At 37.2% G+C, this 25616-nt stretch overlaps 1 protein-coding gene across 1 annotated transcript; it reads right to left on the minus strand.

Annotated features, from left to right (window-relative positions):
• Positions 1-4225: 4225 nt before the first annotated feature.
• Positions 4226-18588, minus strand: LOC107092175 (calcium-binding and coiled-coil domain-containing protein 1-like). The gene is made up of 15 exons (XM_015386500.1): positions 18365-18588; positions 14804-14968; positions 14329-14431; positions 12734-12936; positions 12382-12594; positions 12088-12236; positions 11943-12012; positions 11667-11822; positions 10727-10981; positions 10493-10618; positions 10188-10283; positions 9537-9624; positions 9107-9354; positions 8760-8851; positions 4226-5754 (listed from the first exon to the last, which is right to left on the minus strand). Exons 2-15 carry the CDS (start codon positions 14933-14935, stop codon positions 5727-5729), a joined length of 1959 nt encoding a protein of 652 aa, XP_015241986.1. The 5' UTR covers positions 14936-14968; positions 18365-18588; the 3' UTR covers positions 4226-5726.
• Between the last annotated feature and the right edge of the window lie 7028 nt (positions 18589-25616).

Raw genomic sequence — 25616 nt, forward strand, 5'->3', positions numbered from 1 at the left:
TATATATATATATATTTATATGTTGAAAAAGAGATTAAAGATTAAAAACAAAAGCACAAGGCATCCTAGAATACAGCTGGAAACGACAGGATTTTACATTTGATATACTGAACTGCAGCACCAGTACATATTTTAAAGTTAAGGCAAAAACAGCGACAGCAAAGTTCTTAGCTGAAGTGATAGTGAAGATGTATACAGCAATAAATTTCCAGCAAGGATGAGGAAGTTAGGAGAAATAAGTACAGGACTTAACGGACCAGCCCTCTACAGAAAGATTTAAAGGTGCTCTGTGTGAGATCAGTCTGGCTGTAATTTACCGTAATACTTTGGACAACACCGTTACTTGAAACAATACAGTCCTTCATCAGTAAAGCAGAGAGATTATTATATTATTTCTGCTCCTGTTGAGACCAGAACTTTTACTGGACATGCGCAGCCATCTGTCAGCATGTTCCACCAAACAACTAAATACCTTTTTTATCAGTAAACAATGCAGTCATTGTGCAATCACAATTAAACCAGTTTAGTTAAGTTCATTTCTATAACTCTTATTCCATCAAATTCCACCTCAATACATTTTATGAGGCACACATGTATATAGAGAAATATATTATCAAATTAATCCAATCATATAATATTTTCATTCACACATACCAGTGCAATTGTTATACTACTATAGTGTAATCAGGTTTAGTTTATTATGCATCTTTGTCAGGGCTCTGCAGTCTTTTAAATCCAAAGAACCATTTTATCCTGAATCCAGCAAAATAAAAGTCATTTAGAGATGCAAACATTATGGTTTATTTTCAGTTTTTAATCCTTTAACACAAAAATACTTGATTTTTGTGATCTCATCAGTGTGATTTTTTTTAAGTTTTTAAAAATAAAACTCACTATACCACCAGACATGTTTAGTAAAGAGAAAATCCATAATAAATTATAGAGAAAGCCGTATGTGTCACAAATGACAAAAATAACTCATCTAATTTAAATTATAAAAAATTGATCGGTTTGTTTTCCATTTTTTCAGAATGTTTTATGATAGCTTAACCCATCTCAGTGTGAATTGCCATCTGTTTTAAGAAACTGGCAGCTTGATAATCAAAAAACATCCTAGAACTTTCTCTGTTAATGAAATCTATGCAAAATTTCAGCATGACCTCTATTACACAACAACATCCAAGAAAGAAACACCATTCGCAGTAGCGGTATGAGTTGATAAAGAAAAAAAAACAACAACAATGTAGATAACGCAACAATTAGGCTACCACCTTGACTGCTTAGTGCAGGACATATCAGGGGCTGGGGACAAAAAGTGCTCTTCAACTAGAGTATTACATATAAATACACTCCTCACAATTGATGTGCAAGCATTTTTCAATTGTTTTAGATCACAAGTGATATTACAAATAGATTTTAAATCTTTTAGGGCATCTTGAGCCAGAGTAGGTTCAATTACATCCACCTAAAAAAGACAGGATGGGGGCTGGTTTTAAAATAAAAGCTTCCAAATATAGTTGTAAGATGCTTAATCAAGGAGAGTGTTGGTCATTTTATGCATTATAGGGTCCATCTGTTTATTTATTTATTTTTAATACATCTAATTTGGGGGCGGCAGTGGAGTTTAACCTGTATTTGGAGGGTTGTCGGTTCAAGTCCTGGCTCCACCTTTCAGTGTCATTGTGTCCTAGGCAAGTCACTTCACCTGCCTACTGATGGTAGTCAGAGGGACTTGTTGCACCAACGTACTGCAGCCTCGCTTCTGTCAGTGAGCCCCAGGGCACCTGTGGCTACCATGTAGCTTTCCACCATCATTGTGTGCATGAAGAGGGGAATGATTGAATCTAATGTAATATGGTCGTCCTCTAACTTGAAAAAGTGTTGTACAAGAACAGGCCATTTACCATTTGGTTCAACAATAGCTTAAAGTCCCTTCAATCTACTGCTAAAGATATGGTTTATAAAGGGTTTATAAAACACAGAAAACATATGAGCACATGCAACAACTCCTTATTAGCTGGTAAGTTTGGATTTTTGTTAACACATCAACATAATGTTTTAATTATACTCTCAATGCAAATGACACCGTTGGGAACATTAAAAACTGTGATTTCTTTCTGCAGTGAAATCCTCATGTGCCAGAGGCTTAAAATCCCTCCTGTGTCCAGAGAAAAGACATGCCTTTGTGGCCTACATGAATACTAGAAACACAGTAAAACAAAGTTTTCAACCAAAAAATGCTTCTGTGTTAACAGGCCTGGAGGAAATCAGTGTCAGCAGTTAAATTCCTTTACATAACTTTAAAATATGACTTTATTTATATTTATATAACTGGTGACTTTGTAAACATGTCCTGTATGAATTGAATTCCTCTTGGCCCACAGTTTTGCAGGAGGTACCCCACACTTTATGCCTCTAGGTGGCTCTGTGTCTTACCTATATACATAATGCTTTGCAGGATGCATTAAGTTAAGGGCAGGGCAGTAATGTCAAATGGCACAATTTTCTTTGCCTACTTCCTGGGTAAAAACTGCAAAAATTAGACATGGGCTTTATTTATGTTATGATTGTATTTATTCCGCAGGAAGACAAAAATCAGTTGAAGTGGAGAAAGACGAAGCAAAGACTGACAAACATTTTAAGTGGGAAATCCATAAATTAAACACATTCGTCCTCCTCTTATTTAAAGTGAAAGGTAGAAAGGTACAGAATTAAGTGAGGGAGAAACTGGTTACTTGGATGAGAGTTGTGGGGGTAGGGGCAGAAAGAAAAACGGCAAGAAGAGGGAGGGAAATTTGGGCAAGGGTACCAAACGCCGGGCATGGAGGTGTTGAGGGTCGTTAAAACTAGGAGATCTTTTCTGGCCTCTGGGTCTTCATATCTTTTACATTTCTAATTAAAAGAGATAAAGAGTGAGGGAGTCATCAATCCCACAGTGATTTCCCAGTTAAGGCTTTAGAGGGGGCTGTAAACTAGGCAGCCCGGCATCATTGATTTTATAATTAGCTATCGTCACCCCAGACTTAAGATGGAGGACGTGTAGGAGGGAGGGGCGGCTAAGGCGAGACCTTAAAAACAGAGCACAGGAAGCTGGCAAAGGAGTGGGAAGGCACTGCGAGGAAGATGATGACCAGGACAGCCCTGAGGGGAGCCAAGGATGAAAGGAGAGGAAATTCTGGATGAGAAATGTATACGAAACAGGCAATTAACCAAAAGGGGAATAGGGCTATATAACTGTGTGCAAAGAAATTGGATAGTTAATTACCAGTGAAATGTCATGTGAGGATCAAAATATCAGGATAATCTTTGTCCAGGAGAAGGAAAAAAAGTCATACACGCCCTAGTTATTAACATGTTTTATTATGCTGAGCCCCACCCAAACCTGACAGGAAGGAAGGAAGGCTGGGGAAAAACAAAAACACACAGTGCAGCCTACATGTAGGATAACCGTCACACACAGACTTAAACACAAAAGGCCACTGGAGCAGTGTGCTGGAGAGTGCTCTCAATGGTCATAAATGTAGATAAAACTTCATCACGACAAAAAGTTCAACCACGAAACAAAGACTTTGGAAAATAGATTTTGTGGGCTTTTGTTTAAAGAAAAACACAATGCTTTGAAAAGTTTAAACTCTTTTATAATCCTAATTGGATGCTACTCAACAGAAGAGTGACAAAAATTTTATTAACAGCAATTTATTCTCTGATGGTAATTGTCCTGAATACATTGAAAGTGTTTAGTATGTTTTTTATAATTACAGTACTTTCCAAAAGTATTCAAGTCTTACTAAACATTTCTAGCTTTTTCTCTCCCTAAAATAGGCGACTTTAATGCATATTACGTAGTGCATGAATGGGAAAAGGAGGAAAATGTAAATATATATATATAGTCTTAAAAATAATTAAATCACTGAATTTGTATTCAGTCCGATTTTCTATATGTATCCTCAAATGCAATCCAATGCAACCGACTTCAAGAGTCATCTAGAAGGAAGCATCTGCTAATTCTTTGCAAAATTGCTCCAACTTTGTCAGACTGAATAGAAATAGCTACTGATTCTTTACTGGATTTACATTTGGACTTGGTAATTCAGTGACATGAGTATCTATTTAACAAACCTTTGAGACCTTCACTTGATAGCCATATTGCGTCCGAGATGATTTCTGAATAGAACTGGTTGCTTCTTTAGTGTATTTTGGGATATAAGAGTAAATATGCAGGCCAAACTCCTACGTTTTCTATTTGTAAAAACCTTTTATAAGCATGTATCATAATGATCAATATTGGAGAGAGTTAGAAGGCTATGAATATTTTTGTAAAGCACTGTAACTTAAACATAGGTGGTGTGTGATTAGCACCAATATATGGTAACAGTAAAACTCCAACACCTAGCTCTGTGCAAGGGTTTGAAAATGGACAGTAAAAATGTCAAAACTTAGGCATAATATGACCACAACACACAGCTTTAAATTTAAAGAAATCATAAAAAAACACACACGGAACATACAGAATCTCTAAGTAATGATATTAAGTCTAAAATATCCTCCAAAGTAAAAACAGGGTGCAAATACAGCAGATAGAAATCAAGCATCACTGTAGCGGATTTTCTTAGGCAAAGCATGAAAAGTTTTTTTTTATGCTAGACTACACGAAATGGGCGGTTTCCACCTAAAGCTGGAAGTAGTTTACTTGCAGCATAACTCAAGTTCATTTTAAAAGAGGAAACCATGAAAAATGCATACAGCATTGATTAAAAAGGGAGGCAGCAGTTTTCTTTATTAGGCAGTATAAGAGTAGAAGGAAACACCTACAGTAAATGCTGACTACGTTTATTATTTTAGGCACACATTTAAAAGTAGATGACAGCATAATGAGCTTTAAAAACGTGATCAAATGATAAGAAAGCATCTTTAATGATCGGAAAGAAGTTTTGATTAATTAATAACAAAAAATGTAGGCGAAAAGCACATGAAGTTTTGTAAACAACCGCATGTTGAATCAATCTTAGCAGCTGTTAATAAGCTTACTTATTCTAAACACTGTCAACATAAGAAGGCCTGCATCACCCTAACAGCATCTGCATGAATCATCTGTGATTTGGTACTATAAAAAGTGCATATCAACTTTTAGGTCTGTATAAAGGGAGAAATATGATGTCATAAGCCTGCATTATTGCAATATATTTTTTCTTTATCAATGGTGCTGTGGCGTTTCTTTATGCTGCCATGAAAAGTGTCCAAACCGGAGGAGACGGAGGATTTAACACCAGAGCAGAGCTTTGCCATGATTTCCCGCAGAGTCGAGTCTACACAAAACATCATAATTACAGAGCCCGTCGTGACTCCTAATCACAATCGCCATAAAAATGACATTACATCCGTCGTAAAGCTCTCGAAGCTGCAATGATTCAACGGGAATCATTCTGCTACCCGACTGAAAAGTCTCAAATGCCAGGCCCCAAAAATTCCTGCAGCATCCAGCTGAGCAACGGTCTTCTGCGAGTCATAAACACTACGCTGACCTCGTGCTGCTGGCACGGCTGAGGCAATAACACAATAGTGTACGGGGTGGGGGGCAAGGTTTGTGGCAGATACAGAGTAATTGCATATAACATTGTTTCTTGTTTTTTTAATGTGCTGTTTATGTGCTTGTTAGTTGATGCAACGGGAAACAAAGTCCCTTCTTGCTTTCTGAATGCTTGCCATTGTCTTGGCTGGTCCGCCCGTCACCATAGCGAGGTGTCTCCCAGATCACTGCAGGAAGACATAAAGAAATAGTGTTTCTGAGTGTGTGTTTGTGTAGGAGGAAAAACAAAAACAAAAAAAAACAAAAAAAAAACACATTGTTGTTGAAAATGGAGGCCAGACCGTAGGAGAAGCTGAGAGGGAGTACGAGAGCCTTAACGATGCTGAAAATTGGCCCGTGACTGAGGTACACCCCTCAGGTAAATCATTGCTACAGCTTCCTGTCACATTCTCTGTCCCCTCGTCCTCCTATCCTGCCTCCCCTCCAGCGCCTCACCTCTGTCTCAGACAGTTTCCCCTGCTTCACCCTGACTCTACTTCATTTATGACCACATATTCAAAGCTTCCATCTTCCAGCCATGGCTCCCCCGTCACCATAAATAATGCCTCTCATATCCCTGCGTGAATTTGCAAGCTTTGTGAGGGGAGAGAAGCAAACTAACGAACATCATTTAGTGAGATCCTGTGCATTCAATCAGTGCAATTAATTTAATCACTGATCTGGAAATAATACATTTCAAAATAAACTTCATGTATAAAGGGGGTGATTTACTGAGTGGTTCTGAAGGCAAATAGCAAATCAGGATGTTGCTGAAGTTGGTTTAAATCACCGGCCAGGAGGATTTCCTTGCCTTCAGGGTTTTTTTTCCCCCCACACAAGAAGTACCGTAAAGCAGGATTTATATGAAATTGTCACAAGCCCATTTCTCCTTGTGCATGCTCTGTTTAAAAGTTGCTGTTTACTTCGCTCATACAAGCTTACTTTCCAAAAGAAGATTTGCAATTTTAAGTGAAAATGGGGACAGCCTTTTGTGAACACATCACCAGAATGATTGACAATTAGGAGGATGATTTATTTTGATGATCCAAACTGGAAAAATAATACCCTCAGCTATATGTTTAAGAATTCTTCTGAAATTCTATAGATTTACAAAGAGGCTGTTAAAGAGCAAAACACTTTATAATGTCTTATACTCTTATGTTATTAAGCTGACAAAATGCACCAGTTAGGCATAACATTAGGACATGCTGTCTAATGGTGTGCTGGTTGCTGCATTTGGTGCCAGTGTTGCTGCCAAAACAGGGTTGAACCATTAAGCTACAAACATCTGTTAACCCCCTGATGATCCATTGTGGTGTCTGGTACCAAGAAAGCAAACAGCAGATCCTTTCAGTTCTCTAAATGGTGACGTGGGGCCTCACAGACTTGTTTGTCTGGGATATCCCAGTCTAAACTCCATACTTATTATTTCCTGTTAACTTTAACAGACTTCTACTTTCATCAGTATTTGAAGATGATAAGAGCAAATCCTCCAATTGTTTACATCCCAGTGTTTTGCAAGGCTTATGTTGTTAGGCAAAAAACAAAACAAAACAAAACAAAAAAAGCTTTTTGTATATTTTGAATGTTTTTATGTATTATTAGGTTACGTCTAGATTATTAGTTTTGCTCAGAGTATTTGTACTTGTTATTATTTACAGGCAGTACAAACAAGTTGGTAATAATATAAGATAGATATAAACCTAGGTAGGCAGTAGGTCACTAAACCAGCACCAAATCAAATCAGTCATGGAATATATGGGATCACACCATTATAAGCTAAAATATATTGTTCATATTCATATTCATGCTGATATTGCAGCTCAGAGTATTGAACATTACCAATATTAAGCTAATACCATATCAGACGATTCATAGATACTTTTATTACTCCTCATTATCATGTAATAAAAGGATCAAGTGGTATTACTCAAAAATAGTCAACATTACAGTATGTAACAGTATGAGAACAGCTGACCAATTTATTATTATCACAAGTGAAGTGTTTCTATCAACAGCATATATCACAGATTTTAGATGCAGTCTAATATATTATTTTCTAATATATATATATATATATATATTATATATATATATATATATATATATATATATATATATATATATATATATGTTTTTTATTTTTTATATTTTTTTGCTGATATCATTCAAATTTCCAATATTAAGGAAATGCCCAAAGAAAAAATCTGAAACACGCCAAAGAAGTCTGGATTTTACATAGTCTTTTTTTTTTTCTTAGAAGATTAGTATTCCTCATGGTGATTGATGTTGGGATCAAAAAGGCCCAGCGGAGGCTGATGGTAACAAACTGACTGAAGGTTGAGTTTACATTTGGTCCTCTGCACATGTGTCTGTTATTTATCCGTTATACATTGGCAATTGAAGTCTAAATGATTTATAAGTCACAGTCAGCAGATTTACGGAACATAAAAACAGTTCCTCACTAAACGTGTCGGAACTGAGTTAGAAGTCCAAACAGGACTTAAAAGACCTTAAAAAAAATCATAGAAATACTGCTTAAGGTCACTTTAAATGATTAGACCATAAGGAAACCAGATTATAGTGACAGGTTGGTTATTAATATTAAAAAAACATATCAAATATCCATTATAATATCTGGGGCTGCAACTAATGATTATTTAGCAAATCGATTCATCTGTCAATTACTTTTCTGATTAATCAATTAATAATCGGATAGCCAAAGGTTCCTTAAAGAAGACTTTTTTATGAAATTAAACCAGATGAAACAAAAACTTTTTTCACTTGAGGAGTTCTGGATAGAGCATATTGACAATTTTTTTGCCATCTTAAAAATGTTTATATCTTTTTTTTATAATCTTTATATAATTACTGCTCTTAGTGGGTCACTCTGTCAGCTAAAGGCATGTTTTAGAGTCTCTATACTCCAGTTAACGATAACTAACGATTACTAACTTAGCTGACGATTATTTCAATAATCGATTAATCACGATTAAGCCCTAATAATATTCTTTCAAAGTTTTCTGTTATGTATTTTTTTTAACAATAAAGTTGTTTTATATCTTAATGATTTTTTAGTCATGCAGGACTAGGCAAATAAACTATGGCCCAAATCAAAGATAAGAAGAAACTCTTAATTTATTACACTTTGTTCTATGTATTGGTTACGGCTTTTTGCAGTGGAAGTTGGTACCTTAGAAATGTGTCCTTGTATTCAGCCAACAGAAGTGCAGTTTCCTCTTCAGAGTTTTCCCTTCCTCGCTGAACTGGATCAGATTCCTCCTCCTAAATACCAAAATAAAGAACACACACACACACAGGGATAAGGCAGTTAAGTCATATCCCTTCGGCAGCCATTACAGTCGAATAACTTGCCAACTAGCAGCCTAATTGCTTCCATGAGATAATGTCTATATCAAACGACCCACTGCCCACGTTTAACTGGTGTGACTGGCTATTAGTTGGAAGCCATAGCTCATTTTCACTATCACATATAATTATACTATGGTGACAGCGAGCGGCTCTGGTAGTGCGTCTCACCGAATCAGAGCTGTGAGGCAGAGTATCAGTGTTTCCTTGGTGTGGCAGGGAGAGAGGGGCTGGCTGGTTGATGACCACCACGCTCCTGTCCATGTCCCGCGGGGAGAGCGGAGGTGTGGAGAGGAGCTGGGATTCAGGCTGGCCCTGCTCGCAGAGGCTGTAGTGGCCAAGAGATCTCTGCGGATGGAGGATCTGCAAAGCCTCTGGGCTCTCATCCTCAGAGTCGGATAACGCAGTCTCAGGACACCCTGCCAGGAAGATAAGTTGTAAATAGAAGGAGGTCACGTTTCCGCTCACAAAACCTCTCTCATCACACGCAACAGAAGCCACGCTGAGCGATATTTAGTGCTTCTCCTCTTTGATAGCGGATGACATTTTTACTGTTCACATCTGCAGGGCATACAGTAGATTGATGTCAGCCTCAATTCACCTGTGGAGGCAATTGGTGCAGCGTTCCACCTGGCACTGGTCATTGTTCCTGTCTTCTGTTCCAGCTGACAGATGTATTCCATCAGCTCCTGTGGCAGAAATTACACAGATCAAATCACAAGCTCAAGAAGGGCTCCATCAGCCATTAGCCTTATAACCAGTATGATATCTGACGTAATCAAACCAAAGTGACATAAGATGACGCACAATAGATGCAAAAAATCCCAAGTTTAATGTAAAAAGCTATGCTTTATACTGAAATCTTTATTTTTGTGCATCTGAAGTGGTGCAGAACATACAGTTCTGATTGTTTAATGAGTCTGCAGCTGGCAAATGTGAGCCTGGTTAGCCAACAAAAACTGTGAAGACACATTAACAGGCACAGTCGCTGACCTGAAAACCAGCATTTTATATTGCACTATAAACAATTTATATAGCACAATAACAAGAAGGCAACAAAAGAGAAGATCCCTAACACCTGGGATAGGCACATACACCCATTTTTGTTGCATCAGTATGGATTTGTTATAAAAAGCAAATTATATGACACAGGAAGTATGCAAAGCAGTTTTAATGATTGTAATTATAGTAATGTCGATATTTCCCTTAATTTAAACAGATGTCTATTAAAAGAGACTGTCCTGGTTCTGACCTGTTTCTCTGCTTGTAGCTGTTCTTTCTCTTTCTGTGCAATCCTCTGGCTGGCTTTCAGCTCCTGCAGTTCCCTTCGGGTTTCACTCAGCTGAACCTGCAGGCCAGGTGCCATAAAAATAGCATCAGATACAGCTGAATCATTTCTCTCATAAAGCAACAAATGGGGTATGAACATGTTAACTGGCTATGACGTTCCTGTGGCGATTCTCTTTGGCATGCGCCTTGCTGTTTGTGTCACGTTTGAGTTGCCTTTTTGTCACAAGGTGCTTGCCAAATTATATGTTTTCTCTGTTCCTCACTCACCCGGTTGCAATCTTTTTCTCTGCCTAGTTCAACCTCCAGCTTGACCCTCTCCATTTTTTCCTCTTGCAGCCTCTCTTGGATCTTCTGCATCTCTGTGTTGAGTTTCTCCCAGCGCTCCTGGTCCAGCTGTTGAAGTGAGACACACAAATGATCAAATACTTACACAAAGTGAAGTCTTTTGATCTTGTTTAAGCCGATGACTCAATTGCAAAGTCTATATAATGAATAACCTACCTCCGCAGTGCGCTGCAGATTCTGTCGGTCTTGAGCCCAGTTTGCTCTCCCTTCTCTCAAGGCCATTGTGGAATCTGCAAGCTGAAGGGTGAGCTGGGCGGCCTGCACTCGGGTCTGATGCAGTTCAGCTTGTACATGATCCCTTTGGGCTGTCAGGGTACTTAAATCGCCCTTTAGACCCTCAATGGTGCGTTCACTCATGTGAAATCGCTCCCGTAGGCTCCGCATCTCCTTCAATGATGCTTCGCTTTCAGTCTAATATCAAAAGAATCAGAAGACATAGGTTGTTACCAATGAGGCAAAACAAAAAAGTGATTTGAGATGCAGTGCTAGTTATATGATGCCATGGGCATATTGGAATGATTTATGAATTAAATGCTAATTTAATTTAATAAAGTGCCAGTGCTATGGTAAAAATGCAGATTCAAAACACAATTTCCAGCAAAACAAAAGATGAGTACTTGATTGATAAAATTTAAATGACAAAACTTGTTACAGTTTTAATATAAATGACTATCAAAGTTCAAATGAAGCTAAGGCAGATATTTCCACATATTTCAGATATGAAATTTGCAAAATCATAGACTGTGAGGAGGTGAATTGATGGACAGGTACATGAATGAATAGGTAGATGGACAGATAAGTTAAAAGATGGAGGAATGGATGAAACAATCAACTAGCAGACATAAGAATGGGGACAGAATTACACGTGAATGGAGATAAATCAAAAAATAAAAATCAGTGTAACAGGTTGACAGGAGGATCAATGAAGGCATGAAAGGAAAGATGGAAGGGGTAGGGAATTATGTTTCTATAGCATCTATTTTCTATTTTTTATTTAATCAGCTTGGAAGAGACTGACATCAACATGCAAACTCTTCCAGACTGCATGGGAACTTTGCAAATGTTCAAGAAGTTTTTTTTTATATATATATCTGACCTCCTTCCTGTGAGCAGTGGTGAGTTTTTGGGTAAGGGTTGTGATGGTGTTCTGGAGCTGCAGGACGCTGGTGTCTCTCTGAGCCAGAGAGTTCCTGAGAACCTGAAATTCCTTAGACAGACTTCTGAGCTCGGCTTCAGTCTGATCCAGCTTGCTCTAAAAAAACCCAGATAGAAATCAACTAAACTGGAGAAATCATAAACAGAAAAAGAATAGAGATGGACAGAGACTTTTTTTGTTTCATCTCAGATGCCATTGGTTTGGGCAAAAAATAACCTTGAGACTTTTTCTTTCACTCTCCTCCTCCTTTCTCAGGGCCATCGCCCTCTTGGCTCTGTCTTTCATTCTGCAAACACACATTTAGTTATGAGTAATCAAAACTATTTATGAGACCCTTGTAAAAACAGCAAATATGTCAAACCTCTCCAACTCTGTTTCTCTTTCCACAGCTCTTTGTGTCAGTGTTTTGATATCCTCTTCGAGCTCTCTAATAAGATATTCTTTTGCTGCCTTGGCATCCATTAAAGCTGCTTTCTCCTTGGCTAAACACTCTCCTAAAGCCTTTTCATCCTAAAAAAAAAATGCATTTGTTATTTTTGAAGACCTCTAAAATGTGGCTGGAATAAATGAATAAAGACACAAAAGAAGTAATATAAACAGAAATATGAAGACAATAGGAGTGCCGAGAAAAGTTGGATCAAGCTTAATGCACCACCTTCTGCGTCATCTCCATCTCCTCAATCTTCTGATGACTCTGCATCAGCTCCTCCTTAAGCCTGCCAAGCTCACGCTCCAACCCTCTGCGCTGTCTGTCCCATTCCTGCTTCTCTCTCTTGTGTTCCTCCCTGTCTCTCTCCCTTTGCCTTTTTGTCACCTCCTGCTCACGCAGCAGCTCGGCGCGCTCTCGCAGACACTCCTGCAGCCGACTCTAAAAAGAGGCAGGAAAAACACAGCCCGCGTCTCAGGATTTCTTTCATCTACACTCATTAATTATGCAACTCTAAAAGCATTCACTAAAACAGCATCTCATCAATGTTATCTTTTGTTGTTTTCATGCTCAGACTCACCTGCAGGAGTTCGGCCCTTGGTATTACCAGCAGCATGTCTGTGCCTTCATCCTCACCATGGCACGCTTCCTCGAGGGTCACAATGTCCTCAAGAGGCTTCGGTGCACAGAAAGTGAATTTTGAGCTCCGGGAGCACACTTCCTCTTTAGCATCCACATATACAAACTCATATTCCTGGGAGCTTGGTTTGGGCAAGTAGGAGGCTGAAAATAATGACACAATGTTTCATCATAAAAAACATTATGAGAGAGAGAACGCCGTAATTTAGCGCTGCCCCAATTTTATAATTAATATGCATTCAAGAAAAATTAAGTACAGTGCAATTTGAAAATGTTGCGGTTTGTGGTTTTGTGGTAATTCAATAAATTCCCTGCACTTTCGTTACACTCTTAAAAAATCTCACTTAATTGATTTAGGTTTTGCAAAACAAAGAAAGATCTTGTATCAAAATGTGTTTTAACTTATATTAATACACTATTGGGGCAACAATGCATGGACCTCATGAGGCAGGGAGAGCACTTTTATGGGTTCACAAGAGTGAGACTTAATATTAGATAAATTAATGCAAACAAAAATATGTGGATAAAGTATGTTTTCACTTGAGAATAATGTCTAAATATTTAAATTTGGAGCTGGATACACATAAAAGTTCTGTCAGCATACTAAACTTAGTTGTATTAATTTATGAATGCAGCAGCTGGAGAAAACTAGTTCTATTGTAACACACACAAAGTCCTTTTTCTAACTTAGGAAAACTAAATAATCATCTGTGGAATAGACGACCAATGGATGGTAAGCAAAAAAAAATCTTTGAGCAGCCAGGTTTAAGAATGCTTACACTTTAGGCTATTTTTATAAAAAAAATCTAAAATTACTTTTATAGGTTTAATCTCTGTGTGTGTGAACAATATTACTTTGATTTTATTTCCAACTTCTGTTCTTCTTATTCCAGGTTTTGATTTTCTTTGTTTAAAATTAGTATGTATGTCCTAAATATTCTCCTGGTCTCTTCCACCACGAGTCATCTTACGTATCAGGAAAAAGTGACAGTTTTTCACATCATGTGATAAAAATGGAACCAGTGTTGAAGAATAAATTAGCACCAAAGCTTATGATCTGTGTGCATTAGCTAACATCCTGCAGAAGCAGTTAACTTTTTACCTTTACAGCATCACAGAGTGTAAGCAGCCATAAATTCTCTCTTTTGACTTTGTTCAACTGATTTCCTTCTGATAACGGATTAGAATGACCACACACTGAAGTCTGCATGTCTGCCTGCTGCACACTTTATTTAGAGTAAGAGCAGTTTTACCCAACATACAAGATAAAGTAGCAGTGTTCAGCAGTCAAGGGAGCAGGCTTTAAACCTTAGTGAAGAAATTAATTCAAGCCAAGACAGAGAAATTTTGTATTCAAGACAAGGCTGGGCAGGATATTTTTTTCTGCACTGGATTTGTTTTTTATTATTATTTTTATGGGGAAAATTCTATGTGAACAAGCATTATATGGAGCTTTTTAAATAAATGTGACTCCTGCAGAAGTTTTATGTGCTGAACAGCTCTAGCTATGAACGGTAAATACAAGGGTATGAGTACCCTGGAAGTGCACGCAGCAGTTGACCTCCATCCCCTCTTGATAAGCAGCTGGGACCAGAGCCCAAACAAAGGTTTCGTAGTTCTTGACTGATGACCAGCCCACCTGAAGAAAACATACATGCATTGTCATCCCTTAGGAAAAAATCAAATGCAGCTGTTCATTCAGTTCAAGGTTCATCTATTTTTAAAATTCACACCATATGGTATGGGAATCTCAAGGTAACACAACTGTAAGCATAAGTACGATTTTGCTTTAGAATTACATTATTAATAAAATCCATGACTAACGTATATTAAAACAGCTCTTTTTTGCAGCTCTTTTATTTACAATATATACTTTAAATTTGATGGAACATAAAAAAAAACATTCAGATCAAGAACTGATTAAAAAACAAAAAAAGATGTAGCACACTTCTCCAGAATTTTTTATAAGCACATTCTCTTGACTTTAAGTCAGTTGTCAAGGTAGCGATACCTTGAAGAGCCCAATCCAATCGCTGCTGGCCCAGCTGTGCTGTGAGCTTAGCGTGTAGTGGCAGTCGACTCTGCTTTGAGGAAAGTAGGTGCATCCCACATTTCGAAACTCCACCCTCCAAGCCTTGTCCATGGCAACACAAAACAGTGGCGAGCTATTTGATACCTATAAGAAATATAAAATACATTTACGGACAAGTTTTGGAGTATTTATAAGAAGCTTGGGCTTGAAAACTGTACATTTTATAAGGTGTGCTGATTGTGAAAGGGGGGAAAGGTGACAGCTGGTGACCGAACATGAGCTAGTAGAAGCCTCTGAATATTTATTTAGTGTAAGAAGATAGCCTGACTGAGTGTGTACTTGAGGAAAGGACACCAGATCTAAGCCTCTATGACAGGACAGGCTTTGAGCAAGTTTTTAGCAGCGGCTATTTCAGTCATTCTAAAAAAAAAAAAAAAAAAAAAAGATAAGATTTATTTCACTTTATAATATGAAAGCAAGCAGTGAAAAGCGATTAATAACATGTATTTGCTCATATATGCTGCATCATTAATTTACAACTATTGCTGCAAGAAATTATATAAGCTATAGTCATTTGGAAGTATTTATACACTTTTAGCTTGCCCATTGTCCGACATTTTGATCTATTTTAATTTGATTTTTGTGTAACAGATCAACACAAAGTAATAAATAACTGATAAGAGGAAAGGAAATGTTACATGGTTTTCAAAAATATTTTTCAAATGTTGCATGAAAATAGTGCCCGTCAGAAAATCTGTGAATAGTTATTGAACAAGACTTCACGAGTCTGTCAAATTATGAACCAGAAAGACATTGATCTACACTAGGACTGGGTAAAAAAATCGATTTAATCGATTTTGAATCTATGTCTAGGGAATGAGATCGATTAGTTTTATAGTGACGCGTGTGACATTCACATTCAGATGAGCAGGAAAGATGCACTCAAGATAATTTTAAGCCAGACAGCTGCAAATATAGCCAATAGGTTGACTGAAGACAGTAACAAATGGGGGCTGACCAGCAAACACCCTGTAGTTGTTACAGACAACGCTGCAAATATGGTTTGTGCATTGAAGATAATGCAGCTCATGCATGTCTGCTGTTTCCCACTGTGCCACGTCTACTCGCTTGACTGAGGCTTCACTTTTTCACTTTTCACAAACAAGTTTGCACTTATGAGACAGTTTTGTTCACATCTCAAGTTTAAACTGTCTGATTTACAAGTTTGCACTTTGTGTTTAATATGACAGGAAAAAATTAAATACATGAGTATTTTCAAACACAGTTGAACCACTTTCATTGTTGTAGAAACAGATCGAATCGAAATTAATAGATTCAGAACTGTATGAATCAAAATCGAATCGATTCAGGACTTTGCCGAAAATACCCAGCCCTATTCTACACTGATTATTTGGCCTAAATGCAAAACAATATGCATGAAATAAAACAACCAAAAAAACAACAAAAACAAAGTGAAACATGGTGGTGGCAGCATCATGATGTGTGGACACTTTTCTGCAGCAAGGGCAGGAAAGTTTCTTTCATAAAAAACAAAAAACGGCAGCGTAAAACGAGCGTGTAATCCGAAGCTTTTACTTTTAAGTAGGTTTTTCAATGCTTGAATTTTCAATGATGTTAAAATGTTTGAATTTTCTGCTTAAATTTTAACTATTATGTTTTTGACTGCTTTATTTTTCAATGCCATTTCTTTTTTTTTTTTTTCAATGTCAGAGCGAGCTGTTAATGGAGCTCCATGATTAATAAAATGTAGAAAACGGTTTTGGAACAATCATAGATCTCTGGGATCCTTCTGAAGTCTGACACATTCTTATTAATTTCAACATGTTGCAGTCAATTTTCCACTTAATATTTCCTATTCATCAATAAATGTGTTTAGCAAATCATTTCTGTAATAAAGTTGAAATTTCAAGAAGGTGAAATTCTAAATACAATGTTATTAAGTATTGGTTTACTTTCACTGTTCTCATATAATTTAGGGAAACACCTTTTTAGATAGAAAAATTGCAGAGGGTTTACAATTTGACCACTAACTTATTCAACGATTCAGTTTAATTGATATTAGTAGATAATTTTGTTTTAAACTGTCTTACAATAATGGGTTCAATTTTCACTAATTCTTCAAAGGGACGTGCTATTATAGTTTGTTTATTAACATAATCATAAATAGTACTTTAAATTAAAATAATAAATTTTAATCACACCCAATCACAATATGGTGAGCTGTGTGCTGATGAGTGAATTCTAATAAAATTAGTTGTGACGTCAGTTGTCAGAACAGGGGTGGAGCTAGATGGGGGGCCAGGGGTGGCCATGACCTGTGGCCACCCCTACCATTTATTTCCCTCTAATACAGATGGTGGCTGCAGTAATACTCTCAAGTGTAATATTCAAAACAGTTTTCATATATTAACAATTACTTTATAACAAAAACACTGGTTAATTATGCACATCAATATACTAACATTAAAGATGATAAGTACATATTGCATGCTCTTCAGAAATAGATTTTTTTTATGGGTAAAGAGAAAATGTCTCTGCAAGTCAGTTAGGAGTCTTCAGTGAAATCATAGATAAATAACTGTTTTAATAAAAACGTATTAAATAATAATTTTTTTTAGATATTAGTACTTGTAAATATCAATATTATGCAGAAGGATTACTGATAAAAGTAGTTAATCAATAACAATGGAAAAGATGTTCGCCCAAAATTCAAACCTGAAAGAAGTTTATCCACTATACCTTTTATTTAGAAACCACAGATGTTTGAATATATGCATCTATGTGTTAGAAAAGGCTGTGGGAAAATATAGTTTGTTTTTATTTAGAAAATATGGATGTTTTGCTCGTTAATTTTCCTATTGGAACAGTGTAGATTAACCATGAGGTTTTGGTGCTTATCTACTTCCGGCCTCCACTTAGTGTGCATTGGTTATTGCCTGGCCACTAAAATGTCTGGCTACGCCTCTGTGTCAGAATAAGGAAAAGTTAATAAGGAGGTGTTAAAACTTTGCAAAGCACTATAATTAGCACGCCTGGAACAAAAAACAACGAGTAATGTCCTTTCACAAAGTGAATTTCACATAAATATTTTTGCATTATTTTCATAAACCTACAAAGATGCTTCCAGTTTCCATTTAGAAAAAAAAAAAATATATATATATATATATATATATATATACATGCACACAATAAAACCTTATCTGCGTGTCGTAGATGCAGATAAATCCGATAATTAAAGGTTGAAGTAGAACATTTACAGCCGCTTTTTGACTGTTCATATATAGACAGGAGGCTTGAGGCCCTTCAGAAAGGAGGGCATGTTAGGGAAACAGGCAGTCACTTCGATGCAAGTTTATTCGGGAAAAAACATATAAATACATGTTTTTTCATCAGTCATTATGGTGTTATTACTAAATATGATCCGTTTGGCTGACTTGCTCGAGGTAACAGGGTTTGTCAAGCAAAAACAAAACATCTGCGCACATTTTATCTCGAGTTGCAATGCGAAGAGTCTCTTACCTTTAAATCGCCCTGGATGCGCTGAACGGAACTTCTCTGTGCGAGTCAGAGCGTCTCTAGTCCTGCTGAAAACCAGGGGAACACATGCAGCTCAGCGGGGTTTGATCCTGTTTGGACCCAGCTGCCACAGTTACCCGAAACAATAACAAAACAAAAAAAGGAAAAAACAAAGCAAAACATATGCACGACAGCGTCAAGCTTCGCTGTTGGATTGTGGGAGCTGTTGTTCGCAAAACAGCTGGAATTACGGTAGGTAAGGAGAGCCGGAACTACAACCCCCAGGATGAGGACGCGCTGACCGGCCGCTGCGCGTCATACGATGCCTCCACATCCAGCGTTGTTTTCCTCATCGCTCTGTACAGCTGACACATGTCATCCTGATGCACCAATTAAAAGGTTTACGATGGAAGAAATAATCCAATAACAACTGCAGCGATTAAAAAATTGTTTTTTTTTTTTTTTCTAGTGGCGCTTATAAAACACAGAGGCGTAGGGTGGCCAGGCAATAACCAATGTACACTGAGGGGGGGCTGAAAATAGATAGGCACCAAAAGGATCAATCTACACTGTTCCAACAAGAAAATTAACGAGCAAAACATCCTTACTTTGTAAATAAAGACAAACAATACTTTCCTACAGCCTTTGCTAACAAATAGACAAATATATTCAAACATCCGTGCTTTCTAAATAAGACTTAGACAGATTTGTTTACACAAGTGTAAAACAAAATAAATTTTGTTTGGAACAGCTCTCAGGAATATTTAAGCTTTTTTTAAAGTGCAGCCTTGAAAAATAGTAAAAAAATATACATAAAAACAGTAATTTAAACATATGACTGTAAATTTACAGTTCTAACATTTTAATTTTTATATAATGATAAAATATAATAAATATAATAAAATACAATACAGTAACCAATTTTTCAAAACATTCAGCAGTCTAATGGCAGTTGGGAAGAAACTGTTGTGGAATCTGCTGGACCTGCATCGGATGCTTTGAAGTCTCTTCCCAGAGGGCAGCAGGGAGAACAGTACATGGTGGGGGTGTGAGGGGTCATTTATGATGTTACGGGCTCGGGACACACAGCGCTGGGATGAAATGTCTTTTATGGAGGGGAGGAAGAAGAGCCCCGATGATCCTCTCTGCTGTTCTCACCACTCTCCTGACTTTCTTGCATTGTGAGGTGCTGCAGCCTCCACAACAAACACCGAGACAGCTGGTCAGAACACTTTCTATGGTGCTTTTTTAGTAGGTAGTGAGGATGGGTGGGTGCAGGTCGGCTATCCTCATCCTCTGCAAGAAGTATATGCCCTTCTGTGCCCTTTAAAAAAAAAAAAAAAGTATAGTGGATAAAATTCTTTCAGGTTTGAGTATTGGGCGAACATCTTTTCCATTGTCATTACTTACCTACTTTTGTCAATAATCACTCTGCATAAAATTTATATTTACAAGTACCAATATCTGCATAAATAGATTATTTAATAAGTTTTTATTAAAATAGTTATTTATCTATGATTTCACTGAAGACCCCTAGATGACTTGCAGATGACTCTCATATAACACATAATCTATTTTTGCTTGAATTCTGTACTTATCAATTTTAATGTTAGTATATTGATGTGTGTAATTAATCACAGTGTTTCTGTTGTCAAGTAATTGTTAATATATGAAAAATTTCAATGTTTTGAATATTCCACTTGAGAGTATTACTGTTGCCACCATCTGTATTAGAGGAAAATAAATGGCAGGGGTGGCCACAGGGGTGGCCAATGATTGGCTAAGGGTGGCCATGGCCACCCCTGGTCCCCCATCTAGCTTCGCCCCTGATGAAACCTTTAAATCACACATATCCAATGTAGTAATATGCGCACATGATTAAAGGCATATTGTTGGTTTTTGATGATTGTTTCTTTCCACCACTATGTGTTATAGGTTTTATATGACCAGACATATTACCACAGACCTGACTCATTCCTCTCACATTTCCACATGTGTAGAAAAGCATCCCCATGGAAGAAGTCACACTCTGTTTCAACTCCTCACAGATATAAACTCTCCTGCAGACAATCCCAGTCCATTTCATAGACTGCTTCAGCGCAGGCTAAATTTCTATGAAAATATATATATATATTTTCAAGAATGTTTATATCCTTCACAAATGTTTATAATTCTTTTTCAAAGAGGTAAAGTAGTTCAATACTTATTTTGTGTTTTTACTCCCAAGGATGTTTCATATTTGTAACAGTGTCCCCCAAGGATAGTTCCTTTCTTTTTTCTATAAAGGTTTTTATTTTCAATCTGTGCCCCATTTGCATTATGACAATCTAGTTCTTGATTCTCACATAAAAAGCCTTTTCAGCAATGAAGTTTTGGGATCGAAGTGGGTTTGCCTGCATTGCTGTGCATGGTGTTTGTTATATAGTCATAAGCACTGGATGAATGGATGTTTTTGTTTGTTTTTTAAGACAAGATAACGCTAAACATTTCCTTACTTAACTTAAGTCTTAAATTCATCTGAACTGTATTATTGTAAACATAATTATCGTCTTTCACTTGCTAATCTGGATGAGGATTAAATTTCCAAATGATCTATTAATCCAACTTTTGGGGTCTCCTCATTTTGGCTCTTTAACAGACAGCATGGTGATGTTGAAGCGCCGAACAGCAGGTGGCAGTACAGTTTTTGAAACTCCCCCAGTGTACACTTTATGTTCAGATTTAACATTATGCAGACTTTCAAATTATCTGGTAAATGTCTCTCTGCTGAAACAATTTCAAAGGTTAGTGAAACAAACTCTGCCCATTTTTTTTAATATCCTATGCAATTTAAATTAGTTTAGTGTCTTGCAAATTAATTTATAACCCTTGAAACTCATTACATTTTGGGCCCGCTATAGTAAAAATCTGCAATGTAATTTTGTTATATATTTTTTAGAGAAACAGTTTTTAGATCATCAAAGTAATTTATATGAACACTTTCTCTTGACATCAGCCCTTTTCTTTTAAATCTAAAAAATAGAATAATACAGCCAAATTACATCAAAAATTAAGTAGTCAGTAAACAGTTTCCATCCCTGTGAGCCGCTGTGCCTCAGAGTTTATTCAGAGAATATTAGTGAACACAAAACATCATAAAGACCAAGAAACAAAGCCGGAATGTCAATGATATAGTTATGCAGAAATTTAAAGATCAGGTTGTAAGCTTTGAAAATGCAACTTCCTTTCCTCGATCACCCAAAATCAGAAGTTGTATGGCATTACTGCAAAGCTTGAGATGACTGTCCACCCAAACTAACAATAAGCTAAGGAAGTCCATAGATCAATAACTCAGGTGGAATAATATTTTCGATTACAACTATAACATACATCACTCTCCTTCTGGAATTATAAAACATTGTTAGAGAACCTTGTGGTTTGTCACAAAAGGTTTTTGTGGTTTGTTGAGACTAGAATAATATGTACAATATTCTGTGGACATCACTAATCATCGTCTTTTATCAAGCCAGTGGCAGCATCACGATGTTGCGATGCTATTGTTTAAATGGGAAGGCAGATTAAACTAATTACAAGGAAACACTGGAAGAAAACCTGTAAAAAGCTGCAAGTAACTCCAGATTGGTTCTCTGTGTGCTTTTAGACCAGAGCTAGTCAGTCCACTTTATAGGCACCAGTGTTTGGCTTCGCCGGATATTCAATTTTGTTTGGGTATGTCTGAAAGCTTATGGAATGTCCAATAAACTGGTTTGTGGTACACTTATATTTGAACCTTTCATGCGTTTTATTTAGAATGCAAAAATTACATGTCAAACTAAAGGAAAAAGAGGGTGAGGTATTTATCTAGTGTTTGTGATCTGAAAGCTCAAATAATGTCTCACTCATTTGATATTAGAATAATGGACTTTGTGTTCTAACAGGGCTTTAGTGAGACACATAGTGGACACTTCCAAACCAATCCTGTGCTATTTGGAATAGGTAGCCTACAGTGTGTTGATTTGGCAGGTTATGGTGCAATTTAACCTTGTATTATTTTTATTTCTTCTTCTGAATCCCAATAACTTTTATCAAAGTTGGTGGTTGTAATGCAATGATGTGTGGAACATTACAAGGGGTATGAATACTTTTACAAGGCCCTGTGCAGCAGATAGTTGTGCTTGAGTGACAGAGAAGCCAGCTCCATGGGTTTGCAGTAATGAGCTTAAATGAGATAGACCACAGCATTTACGAACTTAGCTATTGGCAAGATTCTTTAATTTTAATGTTGTCTGGACAGCGCTGAGATGAGGTCATCGGGAAAGTTGGCATCATGCAGCCACAGAAAAAAAAGAAACCTGTGTCAAATTCAAAATCAAGCTTATTGTGGTTCTGTCGTTGTAGTTAAGATTGCAGTTATTGATAATCACTGATGAGTCAGTGCACCCACAGTGTGCTTTACTCCTTCCTCAATTAGTGGGACCAGTTTGGCTAATTTAGTCTTTTGACAACACTATAAGGAGGCTTCATGTAATTTTATGCAGGAGGATAGTCAATGCTGAGACCCTATAAATTGTGTTTAAGTGGATTAATAGTGCGCTGAGCCTGTGTGAGCGAAGCAGCATGGAGAAGAAGGATTGTTCTTGCTGTCTGTTGATTAAATAGGTTGTTCTTCAATGAACAACTTATTGTTGTCTTTGTTTACAAGTAGCCGCAGGATGTTGGGAAAATAAATATAATAAAGTGATTGCTTTGACTCTTTGAATAGTTTTATGGCACATCTGTTTTCTTTTTTCTTTTTAACCTTAAAACCATCTGACAACATTTCTTTTACAATTTTTTTTTTTTTTTTTTTTTTTTACCTCTTTTGCCATTTGGTCTTGGTGCCACAGCAGGGTACTGCTTTGTTTCACAGTGTATGCAAGCTGATGTGCCTTTTCCAAGTTTCAGATGGAACTAACTTTTTGGATTAAGGTTGTACACATTCAAAGGTTTTGATGTATTCTGGCCACACCACCTCCTTTCTTGAGTTTACTCTGTTCTGCATGGTTTGTTGCAAATTTTTAATGTTGATTTCTTATGACCTTTCTATCAACAAATACTTTCTTCTTTTTTACTTCAATATAAAGGCCTAATTTGTGTAGTGCATATCTAATGGACGATGTGTCAACAAATGAATTTATCTGGGCTTTTTTTTAATCACCTCAACTCCTTCAGATTTACCCTTTGTATTCAAGCTGCTATTCAGACACTTGCCTAACTGGTCAATTTTTATGTATGCCCATGTTTTGGCAAATTCTTCTTCTTTACAAGTATGCACTAATTATTGTCAACCAGTAAAATAAAATCCAAGAGGTGTGACTGGTCTTGGAAGCCTTTGTACGTAAGGAAGCATTAAAGGTATGGTAGAGGAGAAGACCCATCCTCTCCACTTAAAAAATAAAAATGCACATGCACAACCCTGCCATGGCTCCCAAAAAGGAAAGCCTATGAAGCTAGTGTAAGAGCATGCACAAGCCCCTTTCTCCTCGTGCACGCTCTGTTTAAAAGTTGCTGTTCTCATAGCTCATACAAGCTTACTTTCCAAAAGACAATTTGCAATTTTTCCCACTATGTCAGAGTCATCACCGGTAAGTGAAAATGGGGACAAGCACGTAGGACGGCCTTAAATAAACATATCACCAGAATGATTGACCGTTAGGAGTACCACTTATTTTGATGATCCACCTGAAGAAAGAACATCATCCACTATACCTTTAATTTTGGATGGTCATATTGATCGGTGCAATGCAAAATGTTCAAAACCTTTCAAGTTTGTTTTGGGGGTTGGCTATTCTATTTACAAACTAGGTAACTTCTAAAAACGGTTGGTTGCAGTAGATTTCATTTGGGACCATTTGGGTAAATAGGGCTTTTTAGGTTTAAATTTGTGAGATGTTTAAAAAAAAAAAAAAACATGCATCATTTTTTTCTCTCCATGAGTATGCACTAATTAATGTCAACCAATAACATGAAATGCCATGCCAGGTTTGTGGTTATAATGTAAAAAAAATATGGAGAAACTCTAGAGATGCAAATACTCTTGGAAGCCTTTGTAACTAAGGGAGCATCAAGGCAACTCACAGACTGCATTAGATCTGAGACGTCACCATTGGGGGAAGGAGCAGTGTACAGACATTACACTTCATTACAATAAAGACTTGAGTTAAAATGGATTGTCCATGAAACCACTTGATCTTTATCCAGATGACTGCTGTTAAGGCGCCTCTCTCTGTTGAATGATCTACTGTAACCTCCATCCTACAAATCTACCATATATGCTCGACTTCTAAAGTAATTATGTTGTTTTCTGAATAACACATGCACAGACACTTGCCAAAAAACAAAACAAAGACAATTCTACCTGGCACAAATGAACCAGAAAAAATGTTTATTTAATCTTTCCATCCAATGACTTCTAGTTACTTGGCTTAGGATTCCTCTCAGCATAAGAAAACAGCACGGCCCCTTAGTGCTACTGCAGTTTTATCACCTGAGGTGGTTTGTCTGAATATAGAGTACCACATGTCTCATTCGAAGGGAATGGCAGGTATGTGTCACTGAGTCATAAATTTGCAACTTGCCTTCAGCGGTAATCAGTTGCCAAGGAAACCCCGAATGGGATTATGACCTTCTGTTGTGTACAGGCAAGTAAACTGTTAGAGTTGTCAACATGCAGGAGAGCAACATAAAAGATTTACTGCGGTAAACAATTTATTTTCTCATCACACTAAATTTATGTGTCTGGTGTTGGAAAGAGACACCTAGAAAAAAAATCAGTGACATTTTTTTTCATTTTCATCAAGACTTTTGAAGAATTTAATAAAAAATGTATAATTATTAGTTGTGATATAATAAAAGATAGGGAAAGTTGGTGGAATGGGTAGAAGACAAAGAAAGAAGCTGCAGAACAGAGTTCCTGGAAGGAGGGCAAATTGTTGGGAAGGTGGAGGTAGAGGAGGGGGGGTGATGTATTTAGTATGCACGGCCAAGCTGCCCCATCTGCTTAGCGCAGCAGTCCCTGTCGTATAACTGTCTGCAGGCCGTGGGCCACATAAAGAATGTCTCAGATTTGATGTAATTCTCCAAAATTAATGACAGCTTTACTCGGTATGGGCCGTGAGGGAATGATTAGTGTTTGATCGTCCATCTGATCAGTTCTCTCGACTGGCTGCAGAGAGGTGCTCCACTACATGCTGGTATGCTGCCTTTGGCGGGAACACATGCACACACATACACATAC

Source organism: Cyprinodon variegatus, unplaced genomic scaffold (assembly GCF_000732505.1).
Source record: "Cyprinodon variegatus isolate N-32 unplaced genomic scaffold, C_variegatus-1.0 Scaffold16, whole genome shotgun sequence".
Lineage (NCBI taxonomy): Eukaryota > Metazoa > Chordata > Actinopteri > Cyprinodontiformes > Cyprinodontidae > Cyprinodon > Cyprinodon variegatus.